Source organism: Salvia hispanica, chromosome 3 (genome assembly GCF_023119035.1).
Source record: "Salvia hispanica cultivar TCC Black 2014 chromosome 3, UniMelb_Shisp_WGS_1.0, whole genome shotgun sequence".
Taxonomy (NCBI): Eukaryota; Viridiplantae; Streptophyta; class Magnoliopsida; order Lamiales; family Lamiaceae; genus Salvia; species Salvia hispanica.
Window position 1 is genome coordinate 54409728 of NC_062967.1, and position 16012 is coordinate 54425739.

The following is a 16012-nucleotide window of genomic DNA, read 5'->3' on the forward strand; positions in this document are numbered from 1 at the left end:
ATTCCATCTAGGTTGTGAAATTCATCTTTTTCTTTGTTTTAGAACTGACCGTATTACCTTAAAGTGGACGACGCCCACAACCGGTCTACTAAAACAAAGACATAGACTTTGTTAAGTTAACTTATACACTTAAACATGCATTAACATCCATTAAATGTAAAACATAACAACATTATGACAAAAATAATCTGTTTTATTTATTGGAAAATAAAATAAGAGTTTTACAGTATTCAATCACTCGAAACGTGATTTCTAGTATACAAACTCTAACAATCTCCCACTTATACTCAAAACACTTTCGAGTATACAAAAAAATGTGCTAACGTCTAAAATCTCCCACTTATACTGAAAGCGGATTGAGGTCTTGAATTAGTCGAACTCCCATTCCTTCAACATGGCTTTCATACGGCTTTACCGCTAATGCCTTCGTGAAAGGATCTGCCAGGTTGTTCTCTGACTCAATCTTGACCACTTGTATGTCTCCTCTCTGCACTATATCTCGAATGATATGATACTTCCTCTCTATGTGCTTGCTCGCTTTATGAGCACGTGGTTCCCTCGAATTTGCCACAGCACCAGAATTATCACAATAAATGGTGATGCTCTTGGGCATATTCGTAACCACACCTAAGTCCAGAAGGAAGTTCTTAAGCCATACAGCCTCTTTTGCAGCCTCCGAAGCGGCCACATATTCGGCTTCCATGGTAGAGTCTGCAATGCATTTCTGCTTTACACTCTTCCAAATTACGGCTCCACCTCCTAAGGTAAACACATATCCGGAAGTTGATTTCCTCGAATCTACATCAGATTGAAAATCTGAATCTGTATATCCTAAAGGACAGAGCTCGGCTGCATTGTAAACTAGAACATAGTCCTTAGTCCGATTAAGGTACTTGAGTATGTTCTTTACGGCAGTCCAATGTCCTTGGCCGGGATTAGATTGATATCTTGCTACCATGCCAACAGCAAAGCAGATATCGGGTCTAGTACAAAGCATAGCATACATGAGACTACCAATTGCCGAGGCATATGGTATTCTTCTCATCTCTGCTATCTCAGATGCTGTCTTAGGACACATCTCTTGAGATAAATGGATGCCATGTCTAAAAGGTAGAAAACCTTTCTTGGCATCTTGCATGCTAAAGCGTCTAAGTACTGTATCGATGTAAGATTCTTGGGATAAGCACAACATTCTCTTACCTCGGTTCCTAAGAACCTTGATACCGAGAATGTGTCCCGCATCACCCATATCTTTCATCTCGAACTGGCTGGACAACCAAGTTCGTACTGATGACAACATCTTTTTATTGTTTCCAATTAGAAGAATGTCATCTACATATAAAACTAAGAACACAACATTTCCTTTTTCAACCTTCTTATACACACAGCTTTCATTGGGGCATTTTTCGAATCCAAACTTTTGAACTGTTTGATCGAAACACTGGTTCCATGATCTAGATGCTTGCTTGAGGCCATAAATGGCCTTCTTAAGCTTCCAAACCATGTGTTCCTTGCCTTTTACTACATAGCCTTCGGGTTGTTCCATGTAGATGGTCTCCTCAAGACTCCCGTTTAAAAACGCAGTCTTGACGTCCATCTGCCATACTTCCCAATCCATGTAAGCTGCTATAGACAAAAGTATGCGGATCGATTTGAGCATGGCCACTGGGGAGAAGGTCTCATCGTAATCGATGCCTTCCTTTTGGGTATACCCCTTAGCCACTAGTCTTGCCTTAAAGACTTTAACTCGTCCATCGGGTCCACGTTTACGTTTGTATATCCATTTGCTCCCAATGGCAGTACAGCCTTCGGGTAGGACAGACAAATCGTAGACGTCCTTGTCTATCATTGATTGTAGTTCCGAATCCATTGCTTTCACCCATTCGCAATGATCGACATCTGCCTGCGCCTCTGCAAAATTCCAGGGATCAAGTACATTGCTGTCCGAGGAGTGATCCATGCACTCTCCCAAACCAATGTATCTATCGGGCTCATGAGAGACCCTCCCACTGCGGCGCGGCACTACAATATCTGGAGTATTAGTTGAAATTTCTGGAATTGTTTGTACACTAGGTAATTGTTCTTGGTTAATGGAAGTTGTAACTTGAGTGAGCTCTTCAAGAGCTATCTCACTGCTGGGCTTATGATTCATTACATAGTCTTCCTCTAAGAATGTGGCATGAGTGCTCACAATCACTTTCTGATCTCTGAGACTATAGAATTCATAAGCTTTCGTTCCTCTAGGGTATCCTATAAACACACAAACCTCCGTCCTAGATTCCAGCTTAGTTGGATCCTTTTCCAATACATGAGCCGGACACCCCCATACTCTGAGATGTTCCAGATTGGGCTTACGCCCATTCCACAACTCATATGGGGTAGTAGGAACTGATTTAGAAGGTAAGTTGTCTAAAAGATAGTTTGCTGAAAGCAAAGCGTGACCCCAAAACGAAACAGGTAACCGTGCATAACTCATCATCGATCGGACCATATTCAATAAGGTCCTGTTCCTTCTTTCAGCCACGCCATTCTGCTGGGGTGTGCCCGGCGCAGTCGTTTGGGATTCAATTCCCGCCACTGATAAATAGTCCAAAAACTCGGCACTTAGGTATTCGCCTCCGCGATCAGATCGCAGGCATTTGATACTCTTACCATGATGCGTCTCTACTTTAGACTTAAACTCCTTGAACTTGTCAAAAGTTTCAGACTTGTAGCGCATCAAATAGATGTATCCGATTTTCGAGTAGTCATCTGTAAAGGTGACGAAATATCGAAAACCGCCCCTTGCCTCGGTTGACATTGGTCCACACACATCAGTATGAATGAGCTCAAGTACTTCCTTGGCCCTATTCCCCTTTGACCTAAAAGGTCTCTTAGTCATCTTGCCTTCGAGACAGGACTCACACTTCGAAAACGGTTCCTTCTCAAGACCTTTAATAAGATCTTGATCAACCATCGCATGAATCCTTCTTTCGTTGGCATGACCAAGTCTAAGGTGCCATAAGTACGTTTCATTCATTGAAGTTGAAGGTTCTTTTCTTTTCTTAGAAATTTTCGATGTAGCATTGAGTTCTGATTTACGTTGATTAAATTGTGTAGAAGTGATTGTGTACAGATTGTTTTCCATGATACCACGACAGATATAAGAGCCATCTTTCTTAATAACGCAATTGTCATCAAAAGAAATCGAATATCCATCAAAAGACAATTTAGAAACTGAAATTAAATTTCTTCTAAAAGAAGGTATCAACAAAACATTCTTCAAAATCAAAAATCTATCACTAGAAAAACGCAAATAAACGTCTCCCACTACAACGGCCGCCACTTCCGGAACTTCTCCGAGTCCTTCAACAACAAGAAGCACTCCCGAAGGTGAACTCCTTATACTTCCCCTCCAAGGGGAACTGACTCGCGGCTATCCTCCTGGCGTCGTCCTCGTCTGCCCACTTCACGAGCCGACGGAGGGCGTTGGCGTACAAATTCGCAAAACGGCCAACCGCGGCCCCGGTGCGCTCCCACCCCTTCCGGACCTCCTCGTTGCTTGAAGTCCTTCCGTGCGGGCGCTGCCTCTTATAGGCAGCACTAATCTTCGCCCACATGTTGACGATCCGCTGGTTGTTCGCAACCAGCTGGATCGTCGCACACCTCCAACCACCCCTTGGCCACCGCGGCGTACTCATCCTCCGTCCACTTCCTCCAGGCCGGTGGTAGTGGGCTGCGAAAAAAGTACAAAGATTTAAAAAAAAAAATCGAAAATCGGTGCTGGCCGATCGGGCTTCCACAATGGCGGCTAGCCGATCGGCTAGCGTTTCGGCCAGCGACGAGCGATCGGCGAGCCCACGCCGATCCGCTCGCCGATTTTGCGCTGGCCGATTGCAATGGTTCGGCTAGCCGATCGGCCAGTGCGACGAATCGGCTAGCCGGTCGCTAGCCGACCATTGCGGATGCTCTTATGTAAGCCCACGTTTTTTCCTCTATAAAACTTACTGATTATCCTTCCAAAATTACTATCAACTGAAACAAGCAAATGAAATATTAGGTAGTTCAGCCTTTTTACCTCCACATTTCTTTCTTCCCAAATTTGTTCTCTTTTCATCTGCTTCGAATAAATCTTCTTCATTTCATGATTTTTAGTGGCTTCCTTTCAAATCTGCAATATTCAAAAAGTAGCATTGTTGAATAATTATTTATTACATTGCCAACATTCATATGAACTGAATCGTGCAACTGTTTATTGATCTTAGCTTCAGAGTCTTTACCTTATTGTTTTATGCGTTTTGAAACACACTCTTGATCCTCTGTAGTGGATGTTTTTCGTTCTATGTTTGTTAAATTTTCTTCTCAAACCTGCAAGATACAAGAAAAGTTAGCAGCCTTAAGAGCACTCCCAATGGGTCGGCGTTGGAGTGAATTCGGCGATAATTCGGTGATAAAACTCCCTTATTATCGCCAACTCCCTTATTATCGCCGATTTATCGCCGAATCATCGCCGCCCACTGTGGGCGCGATTCGGCGATAAATCGGCGATAATTTTTTTTTTTTTTTTAAATCTTTGTTTTTTAAATCTTTGTTTTTATGGTTTTTATTTGTAGTTTTTTTTAAATCTTTGTTTTTTAAATCTTTGTTTTTTATGATTTTTATTTGTAGTTTTTTTTAAATCTTTGTTTTTTATGGTTTTTATTTGTAGTTTTTTTTTTTTCTCGTTGTATTATATTTTCCAATGATTAATACAACGATGAATTGTTCATTATAAATCTATTTATTAAACACATTTGTAGGGAAAATTAAACAATATTAAAAATGATGATGTAAAAATGAAATGTTGAGTTAGGGAGAAATAAGGGAGAAATAAGGGAGAAACCATTGGAGCAGTTGGCTAAAAGTTGGCTAAAAATTGGGGATAAATTTTGGTGTTGATGTGGCGCTGATGTGGCAGGAGTTAGGGAGAAATAAGGGAGTTTTTAGGGAGAGCATTGGGAGACGTTTATCTTCAACTGATATTCATATGTTGGAATATAAGTTTCTTAACTAAATTTTTATTAATACTCCCTCCGTCCCAGAAAAGATGTCACACTTGTGGCGGCACAAATTGTTTGACAGAAGCATTATATGTTTTTGAGTTAATAAGGTTTTAGAACTAAGTATGAATAACTAAGTGTTGCTTTTGTTTAAAAATCGTTTGGGCCTTTATTTTCGGCTATTGTAATGTATCTGAGATTGGGCTTGGCATTTTATTTTTTTTGGACTTTTCTTTATAATTGAATTGGATTGTGAGTTAAATTTAATAAAAAATCATCGGCCCCTTTGTCAATTTATGTCTTAATTTAGAAAATTTTGGATTTTTGTAATGAAATTGTGCTTTTATGTTGTAATTGTTTTGTAAATGTGTTAATTCTCTCTAATTTTCTAAAATTTTTAAATAATTATTGATTTGTGATTTTATTATAGTTAATTTACTTTTATTCATCTAATAATAAATTTTTTGGGGTAGTTGATATCGGTGGATCCGTTGATATTCCCATTGTATATATAATTAATTTACACATTCCTTTGTGTTTTCTATATTAATTTCTAAATTATTTAGTTATATACTCTTATATGATTAATAAGATGTTACTATTCTTTACTACTCTCTTTGTCCTTCTATAAGCTAGACGTTTTTTTTCGGGCTTCGACTGTTGTTTTGCGAAAATAATAATAAATATTTAAATTGAAAGTGGATCGGAAGTAAAGTAAGAGAGAGAATAATACAGGAGAGAGTCATATTTACATTATTCTCTTACTTACATTACTTTCTCTTCACTCTTACTATTTTTCATTATTTTCGCAAAACAACGGCCGAAAAAAACGCCTCACTTATAGTGAGACACATAGAGTACATTTGTTTCATTTAGAGCATCCTTAACCCCGTCCCGGATTTGGGCCGCAAGTCCCTCCACGTCATCATTCCCTCAAATTAGGGGTTCCAGGCCACAACTCCATTAATCCCGCAGGCCACAACTCAGACCACAACTATTCATTTGCACTATTCACAACTACAACATATTTTAATCGTAAAATAGAATTTGAACAATTAAAACCGGGAAAATTCATTGTTCAGTCAAAAAATAGAAAATTAAAAATCCGAGGAAAAAATTTTACAAATCCTAAAAAAAAATTATTAAGACCTAGAAAATAAAAATTACATCCTAGAAAAAATATTAAAATAATTTAGAGGATAGAAATGGAGAAATTGGTGGAAGAATGTTGAAGAAATGGATATAATAAAATGGCAAAAAAATAAAAAATAAAAATAAAAATAAAAATTTTGGGAGTTTGCGGCCTGTCCCGATGCATATAACCCTGAGCCGGGCCGGACCACGGGAGCGGCCCAGGGACGGAACTGTGGCCCCGGGACCATCCCGGGCCGTGACTCTCCCCCCTCCAACGCTGAAATCGGGCCGGGACTCGCAAGTTGCGGCCCGGCCCAGCAGCGTTAATGATGCTCTTAACATCCACATAATTGCACTTTATTTCTAATTTTTAAAGTTGAAGAATGATTTTAATTGGTTCATCAAAGGATTTTACTTTTAACACGTGAATTTAATTACTTTATAATACTATTCTAAATTCTTTAATCCTTAGTCGCACACCTCCTCTTTGTCATTTAATTTATTTTATTTTATTTCACTCATATAAAAAATTTAAACGGTATATAATCGTTTTGGTTTATATGAAATATTTCAAAAGAGTAGGTTGAGAAAAGTACATTTCTCTTTTTATTATTGTTTATAATTTTATGAATACTTATTAAAATATTTATTTTAATTAGCACTATAAACATAATTATATTATTGTTATCCCTTTTTATATTTTAATATACTTACCTTAGAATTTATCTTCATTATTTGAAAATCTTATGGCCCGTGCATAGCACGGGTGGTAAAACTAGTTCGTTGAATCGTGTGGATCTTCAATCAAGTCAGACGAACAATTACATATTGTGATCGAAGAGTAGTAAAGACTTTCGGTGGAATCAAAGATGAGAGCCGTTTTGTTTCCATTCTCACAGCCACCTTTTCCCGTATCCTGTTTCGATCTGATCTTGGTGGCATGGAGAAGCTTCTGGATGAGATGGAGTCACTAACTAAACCCTAAACATCTTTGTTGTCGGCTATTATAATCAGTTGATCTCACTATATGCTCATCTAGGGCAAAAAGATGAAATGATAAGGTTTGTGGGCTTTACAAAAATTGTATGTAAAAAGCAAACTAACAAAGACTACATCACCATGTTTTGTACAGGGATGGTTCTGGTTGCCATCGATGTATTTGTGCGTTAACAACCACCACCCCTTCTTCCTCCTCCGTACGCCATACCTCTCTCTCCTGCTTTCACTCTACGTCTCTCTAATCTGCATACACACCATATTTCCCTCTTCATTTTGCTATTTTCGCTAAATCAACCTCACATTTTATTGCTTTCTTGTCTCTAAACAATAGTTTCATTACTTCTAATTTTGGCAAGTTTTCTCTCGTATAAAATAGATCTACCCCACACCCTACTAAACAACACTTCAATTACTTTTTCTTTTTATCTTTTTTCCTATTTTATCAATTTTACATTAAAATCTATGACGTACCAAAATATCTACTTTTACATTCTACTATTTTTTTCCATCTACATTATTATACATTTTTTTTTAAATATGAGCATTTAATAATTGATAAAGAGAATATATACATAGACCTCGGCGATACTCCCTTCGTTCCATGTTAATTGAGTCATTTTTATATTTTGGGAAGTTCCAAAATAATTGAGTTATTTCTATTTTTGGCAACTCTCTCTCTTACTTTGTTCTTTCTTATTTTATTCGCCACCCGTTTAATGCATTATTCTTAAACTCCGTGCAAAAAAGAAATGTCTAAATTAACAAGGAATGAAGGGAATAATACTCGTCCTTTGATGATACGGGAATAATACTCGTCCTTTGATGATACGAGGTAAAAGTTAAATGCATTCCAAAATTAGAAACTAATGTCTGAATTTCTTTGACATATCCGTATACATTCCTTTCTACGGCCTGAAAATATTTTTCATGTTCCCATGTTAGAGTAAGATACTCCCACCATTCAAAAAAAAAAATAGTGCCATTTTATTATTTTGTGACGTCTCATTTCTAAAAATGAAATTTTTCTCTCTCGTACTTAACTCATTTTTTCTTCTCTCTCCAAAAAAACAATTTTTTGATGACGGAGAGAGTATCATTTGAATCTATCCAAGTATTAGATCCAGATGGAGTAGACTGACCTATCACCGGCCCATAGCAATGATGAAAATACGCGATTGCTTGTGTAGGATTGAACCCTCATTGGTGTTGCTTCACTAGTTGCCTTTATCTCCATCCTTATGTCCAATTAACTCTTTTTTTTTTTTTTTTTTTTTTTTTTTTTTTTTTTTTTTTTTTTTTATCTTTTCCCATATCACGCCATTCATTCTTTTTTCTTTGAAATATCTACAAATTTAAATGCCTTTATAGCCTCGTGCATTAACCATTCTACCATTAGATGTTACTCGCACGCACCACACAGTTTATTTTGTCTTCTCTCTCCGCTGGCTCTCTTTTGCTTCTTTTCAGCAGATTTCTTTGCTCAATTTAATTTTGTAGCACGCTAGGAGTAACTTTAACTACATGATTCAACTAATCACGAGAATGGAGCATCATTGCATTGCTTTCAGAATACGTTATCATCTTTTTACTCCACATGTATACAATTTAGTCGACCATTTTCATTTTCTTTTATATGAACACAATGTCCAAATATTTTTTATTATTATTAACATGTAATTTGTAAGCACATTTTGATACTAAAACTAAAATTTAAATTCTTTCAAAAATTACTAAAGCTCAAAATCTATAGTTTTAGTTATATTCAAACTTCCAATTCAAAGTTTAATTTAATAATTTCATTCTATGATATCTAATTTAATAATTTCATTCCATTGTTACTCCGTTTGAAAACCAAATATTGTAGCTTTTGATCTTTTTCCCTCAATATAAATTTATTTTATATTAGCACAAAAGGCTTTAGAATAATTAACTAGGATTCACGAATTGAATTATGATCAGCGTTTTTATATATCTATTTTCCATTTGCTAATTGATTATTTTTTTGGCTTAACTAATAATCTAGACTTAGTGTTTCTAGTTTTTTATATTTCAATTTTCAGTGAAAAATATTAACTAGACTTCATTATATATTATATACTTCATTGGTCCACGATTAAAGGGCACCTTTTAACTTGGATGTAAATTTTTAATAAATTATTTGACTTTGAAAACAAAACAAAAAAATTAGTGGAATGTAAAATCCATTTTTATATCCCCTCCGTCCTGGAAAAATTTAATATGTAGACTGCACGAATTTTAATGAGAAATTGGTAAAGTAAGAGAGAGAAGAAGTGAGTAAAGTACGAGAGAAAAGAAAATGTGAATAAAGTATGAGAAAAACTTTCTATTTTCTTAATAGTTTTCGTTTATGGAGGGAATACATAGTTTTACAATAGAATGTGAAAGTAATGGGTTAGTGCATATAGTATGAAGTCTACTTACTATAAATGGAAAAAAATATATACTTTAAAATTGTGGACATCATAAAATGATAAAATTTGTTTTTATATTCAGGAATAGATAAAGTAATAAATAGAGTAATAATAATATGTCCCTTAAAAATATAAATTATTTTCATTTTTGGTCGTCTCTTAAAAATAAAAACTTTCTAAACTATTTATTTTAGGACGTGGACCTCACAATCCACTAACACCATTCTCTGTCTTCCTCTCTCTCTCTTTATTAATTTTCTCTTTCTCTATTTTACTTTATCAATTATCCTCTCTTACTTTACCAAGTGTGCATTAAAATCCGTGTCATTTTAAAAGTTATTATTTTTCAAGGACGGAGGTAGTAATAAATAGTGTAATCAAGCACATCAAATTGGGTAATTAATAGAATTTCTTCCGTCTCACTCAAGATGTCCACCTTTCCATTTTAATTGTCTCATTCAAGATGCCCATTGCTATATTTGGAAATAAATCCCTCTCTCCTCTGTTCTCATTTAAATATTAAACTATTTTTTTTCTATATTTATTTTACTTAACAACTCTTCATAAAATCCCATGTCACTAAGAATATGAACTTTTTAAGTGAGGGAGTAAGTAGTATAACTAGAGCACAATTAATTGCGGAATAAAGAACTAAATCTGGTGATGGCTAGTTCAGCAGAGTTGCATTTGCATAATTAAATGATCAAGTGATAATTTTGTTGATTGGGCCAGAACACAAAGTATATCTTTCATTTAAATCAATTTATAAGTATAGTTTACATTACAAGACACTCACACAGAGTTAGCGAGAGAGCAGATTGAAGTTCTATTTAAACTTGTGAAATTGATGAAAGGCAACTTATCTCTGTGGAGTGTGGATACTAACTATGTATGAATCATGTAATGGAAATATCGATACCAAACTATCCTCATCAAATCAGATCTACTGGAGGTTCGAAGACAAGAGGTAAACAGCTCAAGAGCAACACGAAGAGGGAGAAATACAAAAGGGATTTGCGAGGATCCGAATACCGTCTAACAAACGTGATTCTTTCATGTTGACTTGCTTCTGTAGACGCATCCTTCACTTGCACGATTGGGCTCGTAACGAAGCCATACGATATACCCACAAAAGCTGTGCCAAAGTGCGCCCTGCAAACACCATACAGAGTCATTGTCATGATCATCACAAACATATGTTTTTATTCTTAAATAGTTTAGAGATACCATCTCTTCATCAGTTTAATGCAAGTGATACCGTTGGCTCAACAAGATTATGCATGACAGGACAATGAACTTCAAAGAGTCTAACAAGGCATGCTTATGGTGTTTAAGGTAAATGGTAGCTCAGTACCAGTCGTCAATAGGGCCGAAATTGCTTAGGACACATATACAAGCTGTCGTGATAATGGCATTCCGAAACATTCTTTCATAAGCATCCCCTGATATCTCATCTTTGCTTTGAAATTGGTAAATAAGCCAAGCTCCAATAATGGCAAACACTGGTTCCTGCATAAGGAAAGTCGGGTTATATATAATTCAGCATACATGAAAGTTAAGCATTTGGGATCTAGGGTCACACTGTCCATGACAGAAAGTGAGTAACTGGAAATTTTATAGATTTTAGCTGAATCTAAGCAAAAAAATTTCCATGCAAAGAACCATATGCATCAAACGTATAGAAATTTCTATAGCCATCCGAGACTGATCATCGAATCTCCTAGATCACATAACTTCGATGTGGAACAAGTTGTTTTTGGCTTTGAACCTGTTCATTTAGTTTCCAGAAGGAAGGAAATGTTATGGAAAATGTGTAAGTGCAAAAGTGACTATGCATTAAACCTCCACTTGATCAGCTGCAACTCTAGAATAATAACAGATGACTAATAAATATGTGAAGACCAACAATATGCAACTGCAAATTTTCAGTGATTAGCTTACCGTACCACCAACGGATGCCTCTGGCGTGTGAAGAAAGCTGAATAGGTTTCCAGAAATTCCTCCAAGAGCATATAGCAGTAGGAAGGTGAATGAGCCATATTTTCTGCATACTTCAAGGCCAAAAGTGAAAAGGGCCCTGCTCCCAACGGCTATGTGAATGATACCAGAATGCTGCAAAGAACTAAGCTTCAGGCAAATAGAATTACTTACACAGAAAATACTGTAATATAGGAGAGGGACGTATCGGAATTGTAGCAAACAGACCATGTAATCTTGCAGAGCTACAAGTCTAACAAAATCAAGTTCGAGCAATTGCTGCAATTATGAATCAATATTTCAAATTTGCATAATTTCTGAATCTAATTCTTTTTAAATCGATAAAATTTAATCATCAAGAGAGATAAATACTGCTGTTCCTCCTGCTTGTCTTCTTAAACACGAAGTGTTCTTGTTGCAATATATTAACAGTTAAGGTAGAGTGAACATTGTAATCACTTAACGACGAGAAAACCAAAGAAGGGGTCAATAGCTGATAAACACAAATGTGCTCCTACCCTCCTATAGTAATACATTTGAGGTACACAATTAAATAGCCCAAGCCACATACTTAGAGTAGTGTACATTGAGTAACATCTCATATGTAAACCGAATATACTTCCATGTTTGCGATAGTTACAGATAGATTTAAATAGCTAGCATTTCTGGTTTCAAGCACATAGTTTTAGCAGAACAAAACCAAGGACAGAAACTAACATGAAGCCCTAAATACAAGAAGAATAAAGTGACAATAGGAGGTTAACATGTTGGCCTTTTTTGCAAAACCACTTATTTGGAATGTCCAAAATTTTATTCTCTAGTCTATACGAAACATTTTAAAATTTCAATTTCAGTTATCTAGGTTCCTGCATCTAAAATATTAATTTATTCGCAGACTTTAATCTAATTGTTTTCACATGAATATTTGTCAAACGGAGCTAAACTAATTACAAAAATGAAGCACGAACCAAGTCATCAATCTTGTACCAGAAAGATGGGTGTCACTAGTCTCCACCACTCTCCCTGTAGGATCAAGTTATTTATCTTCGCTCCATAAACCGTGGGCAGTGAAAATAGCTCGAAAGTAGAGCTCTTTACTGGAGTGGCAATCTCAAAGAGGAAAACCGCTATGTTTATTGACACCAATACACCACTGCATTAATGAAACAATTATTTATAAACAAGAAGTTAATATGAACCTTGGTGTGTAATCAGTACAGTGCAGCAGATAGACGTGAAGGGAACGCATATTACATTAAATAGAAATCAGAGGCATCAATGCAAGATTTTTCTTTGCCTTCAATATTGGCGAGTGTTAATCCCTTATAATTTTTAAATGACATCTCTCCAACCATTCCGAGGTCCTTCCCCGCTGAGCTATCTACTGACTCCTTTGTGTCTTTGTTAAAAATGGTTTCTGATTCCACCTCTGAAAACAGGAAGATAAAAAAGAGGAAACAGTTAGCAAATGATCAGCTGTATCTTGTTAGAACAAATTTTTTTTGTGGTATGACCATATTACCACCTTTAATTTTGACAAGATAATTCTCTAGAGATCTGAGTCCATTATCTGCTTTGACATCATCAATTTCACCAAATGATTCACTCATCTCCTTAGAATCTCTTGAAGAAGGCTGTTTTGTGTAGTCGTGAAGCTTTTCAAGAAAAGAATTCAACGAACTCAAATGCTCCACAGAGGAACTCGTTGCTTTTGTAACTATGCAATATTTTTCCATTCGGTGACTCCTGGTAATGGAGGGGCATAGTAAGCCTTCTTGTTTCCTCGGTTGCAGAGATGCTTGAAGCATGAGCTCATCCACTTTCGTTCCAGTTTCACATTTCCACCTGTTTCTTTTTATTGCTGGAAGGAAAGCATCACATGAGACAAGCTCCCCCTTACCTAAATATTGCATGTTGCAGAATAGAATTAATAAGAGCTGAAAAGGAAGTAAAATCACAAATAAGTCCGTCTTGGTTCTTTCCCTATTACCTTTTGCACATAAGAGATTATTATCTGTACAGAACAAACTACGAGTCCCCGAAACTGACGCCATGTATATCTAAATCAATAACTGCAAGCATAAAAGAATTTGTTAAAGTTTCATGGACATGTATTCTGCTAAGATACCAAAACAGTGTAAGAACTATTCAACAGTCATCAGTTTTTGAGAGCAATATATGAACCATAGTAACAAACTCCAAGGCAAGAATTTCAGGTGAATATGCGACGAGAACAGAAACACATTTTCAGCATTTGATCCATCACATAACTCACTTTGGAACCAGCAATAAAGACTAAAGAGAGGCTCTGATCACCAACGAATTAGCATCCGAGGATGATTTTTAAAAAAAATCGCACCAGCCAGAATATATGAATCTACAACAAATGTCAGACATCTTAAACAAGATACATGAAGATAGCACTATCGAGCAAACAACAGCCTTTATGCAATTAACAATCAAACGAAGAAACCAAGAACCCAACAACCGATACTCCCTCCGTCGTATTCCATTTTAGGATGTCCAACTAAGTTGAGTCATAATTTTTTTTTACAAAAAACAAAACATCCAATCACTCTTAATTTATTCCATCACCTAATTAACTCTGTCTTTATCTTTCCTAATTTATTCCTCTCCCCGCCTTTTCAACACAAATGCCCAAAAGTTTTGAATCAATTTAGTTGGGACAGAGGGAGGGTGACTTATCATAATTGTAAAGTTTTCTAGTCGGCTCCAACACACCTTTTACGCTCTTAGCTTTTGCAGCTTTACAAAGTGACGACGGCAGTCACAGAAAACTAGTGAGACTTATCGTATGCAAACATCAAACATAACCCCAAACAAATTTTGATTGAGTCATTTCAACAAACAGGTAACCTACCTACCTTAAATTGTACTAGGAGGAAACAAGCGAGGGAGAAACGTGGTTGACAGATTGTAGGAGATCCCACACCCCAGAGAGTGTAGCTTCATAAAAAGCAAGTTTGAACTCAAGTCTATGTGCGTACTTGGACAAGCACGGAATTCTGCCTTATCATCGCTTCACCCAACCATTTTTCGACACGTGTACGACTTAATCCAACAGCCACTGCTTTTCTTTCTACGCGATCTTGTGGGCCCGCCGAGTCAACGTCTAGCTCCCCTCTCTCAAGATTCTCACCAATCTAACATTTTCTCAGTTCCGCTTGGATTTTACTAATATAAGTATCATTCATTTTAAAAATATCTATCACTTAAAATGGGGGAATAATTAATTGAATTTGGATAGAATATAAGTATCCTAATAATAGAATAGTTGATTATCATCAGCGACTCTAAAATATTAAATTTTATAATCTTATCAGTCGAACTTGTAGATAATATAAATGGCTTACAAACAAATTTTGTACTACCTCCGTCCGCAAATATTAATATTATAATAGTAGAGACATTTCTTTCTGACATGGAGAATAAAAAAAAAGTGTGTAATATATTAAATAAACGATATTATAAAGGAGAGAGAGAAAAATAGAGAGAATAATCTCACAACGATGACTTATGAATCTCCTTTAAATTCTTTCTGCATGGTTGACTAGGCTTGCTTTGAGGTAGTCACCGTTGCGATTCTGGAGAAGACGTTTGTCGTGGACCGCTTGTTGGATGATTGCCCTTTGAGTCTTTTTTCTTATTCTCCCACAATCTGTTCGCCTCGTCGGAATCCCTGTTCTATAAAGTCCTATAGATCTTGAGAACTATAGTAGAGTCTGCATCCGAATACTCCAGTATTCGTAGCCTTCTCCTTTGCAGACTGGTTCGAGTGGTTGCGCAACATTCATCGAACTATCGTTATTGAACCTGGCTTTAGATGCCACAAATGTTGGAACTGGAAAGCAGAGAACAGTCCATAGTAGTGAAAGCGTTTCTTTTCGGCCGAAATTTAAGAAAAATTGTGGTTACTGAGTTAAGTAAATGAAGAATAAAGTAAGAAATGAAAAAGGTAGAAAGATGAACAAAGAATAAAATAATAGAGAGTAAGAGTAAGAGACAAAAAATGTGTTGAGTTTTCCTAAAAAAGAAAATGACTCCTCTATTATGTAATGTACCAAAATGGCAAAAAGACTCCATTACAGTGGAACAGGGGGAGTATATCATACGAAGGAGTTGGAAGAATCTATGAGAAGTCAGGAGAATGAGCCTGTAGGAGATTTGGATTTTGCGACGCAAGAGTAGACTACCCCGACACCGTCGTCGTCGATCAAGAAGAGGAGGTCCTCGCGACGAACGCGGCCGCCGCCATGGTTCGGCGACTTGTTGTCGCACTAGCAGTAGTTATTTCATTTGTTTTCTTTAGTTAATTTCCTTTTGAATTATTGAAATTTGAACAATTCAGTCAATTGGGCTTTAAGATCCTTTAGGGTTTTCTTTGTTGATTATTTCTCTAATCGAATTGTCGAATCAACCCTAGGGTCCTTA

At 36.4% G+C, this 16012-nt stretch overlaps 2 protein-coding genes across 5 annotated transcripts; both read right to left on the minus strand.

The window, feature by feature from the left end:
* Positions 1–906: 906 nt before the first annotated feature.
* LOC125210527 lies at positions 907–2881 on the minus strand. The gene is made up of 4 exons (XM_048110070.1): positions 2779–2881; positions 2003–2424; positions 1502–1597; positions 907–951 (listed from the first exon to the last, which is right to left on the minus strand). The coding sequence occupies exons 1-4, from the start codon at positions 2879–2881 to the stop codon at positions 907–909; spliced, it is 666 nt and encodes a 221-aa protein (XP_047966027.1).
* Positions 2882–10306: 7425 nt separating this feature from the next.
* LOC125208904 (RHOMBOID-like protein 9, chloroplastic) lies at positions 10307–14579 on the minus strand. Of its 4 annotated transcripts, none has more exons than XM_048108428.1 (8): positions 14446–14579; positions 13551–13632; positions 13086–13421; positions 12815–12989; positions 12548–12713; positions 11525–11695; positions 10938–11092; positions 10307–10735 (listed from the first exon to the last, which is right to left on the minus strand). In XM_048108428.1, the coding sequence occupies exons 2-8, from the start codon at positions 13612–13614 to the stop codon at positions 10516–10518; spliced, it is 1287 nt and encodes a 428-aa protein (XP_047964385.1). In that variant the 5' UTR covers positions 13615–13632; positions 14446–14579; the 3' UTR covers positions 10307–10515. The 4 variants fall into 4 exon arrangements, with proteins under 4 accessions (XP_047964385.1, XP_047964383.1, XP_047964386.1 ...); XM_048108426.1 differs by having other exon boundaries at positions 13086–13460; XM_048108429.1 differs by having other exon boundaries at positions 14442–14565.
* Positions 14580–16012: the final 1433 nt, after the last annotated feature.

Coding starts and splice junctions, on each gene's coding strand:
- LOC125210527 (XM_048110070.1), bottom strand. CDS start 2,881: ATGACTAAGAGACCTTTTAGGTCAAAGGGGAATAGGGCCAAGGAAGTA. Junction 2,425..2,778: donor GTCAACCGAGGCAAGGGGCG/GTTTTCGATATT, acceptor CTTTGCTTTCAG/CAAACTATCTTTTAGACAAC. Junction 952..1,501: donor TAAAAGGCAAGGAACACATG/GTTTGGAAGCTT, acceptor TTGGCATGGTAG/CAAGATATCAATCTAATCCC.
- LOC125208904 (XM_048108426.1), bottom strand. CDS start 13,614: ATGGCGTCAGTTTCGGGGACTCGTAGTTTGTTCTGTACAGATAATAAT. Junction 12,714..12,814: donor GCCTCTGATTTCTATTTAAT/GTAATATGCGTT, acceptor TCATTAATGCAG/TGGTGTATTGGTGTCAATAA. Junction 11,093..11,524: donor AGGCATCCGTTGGTGGTACG/GTAAGCTAATCA, acceptor TTCCTTATGCAG/GAACCAGTGTTTGCCATTAT.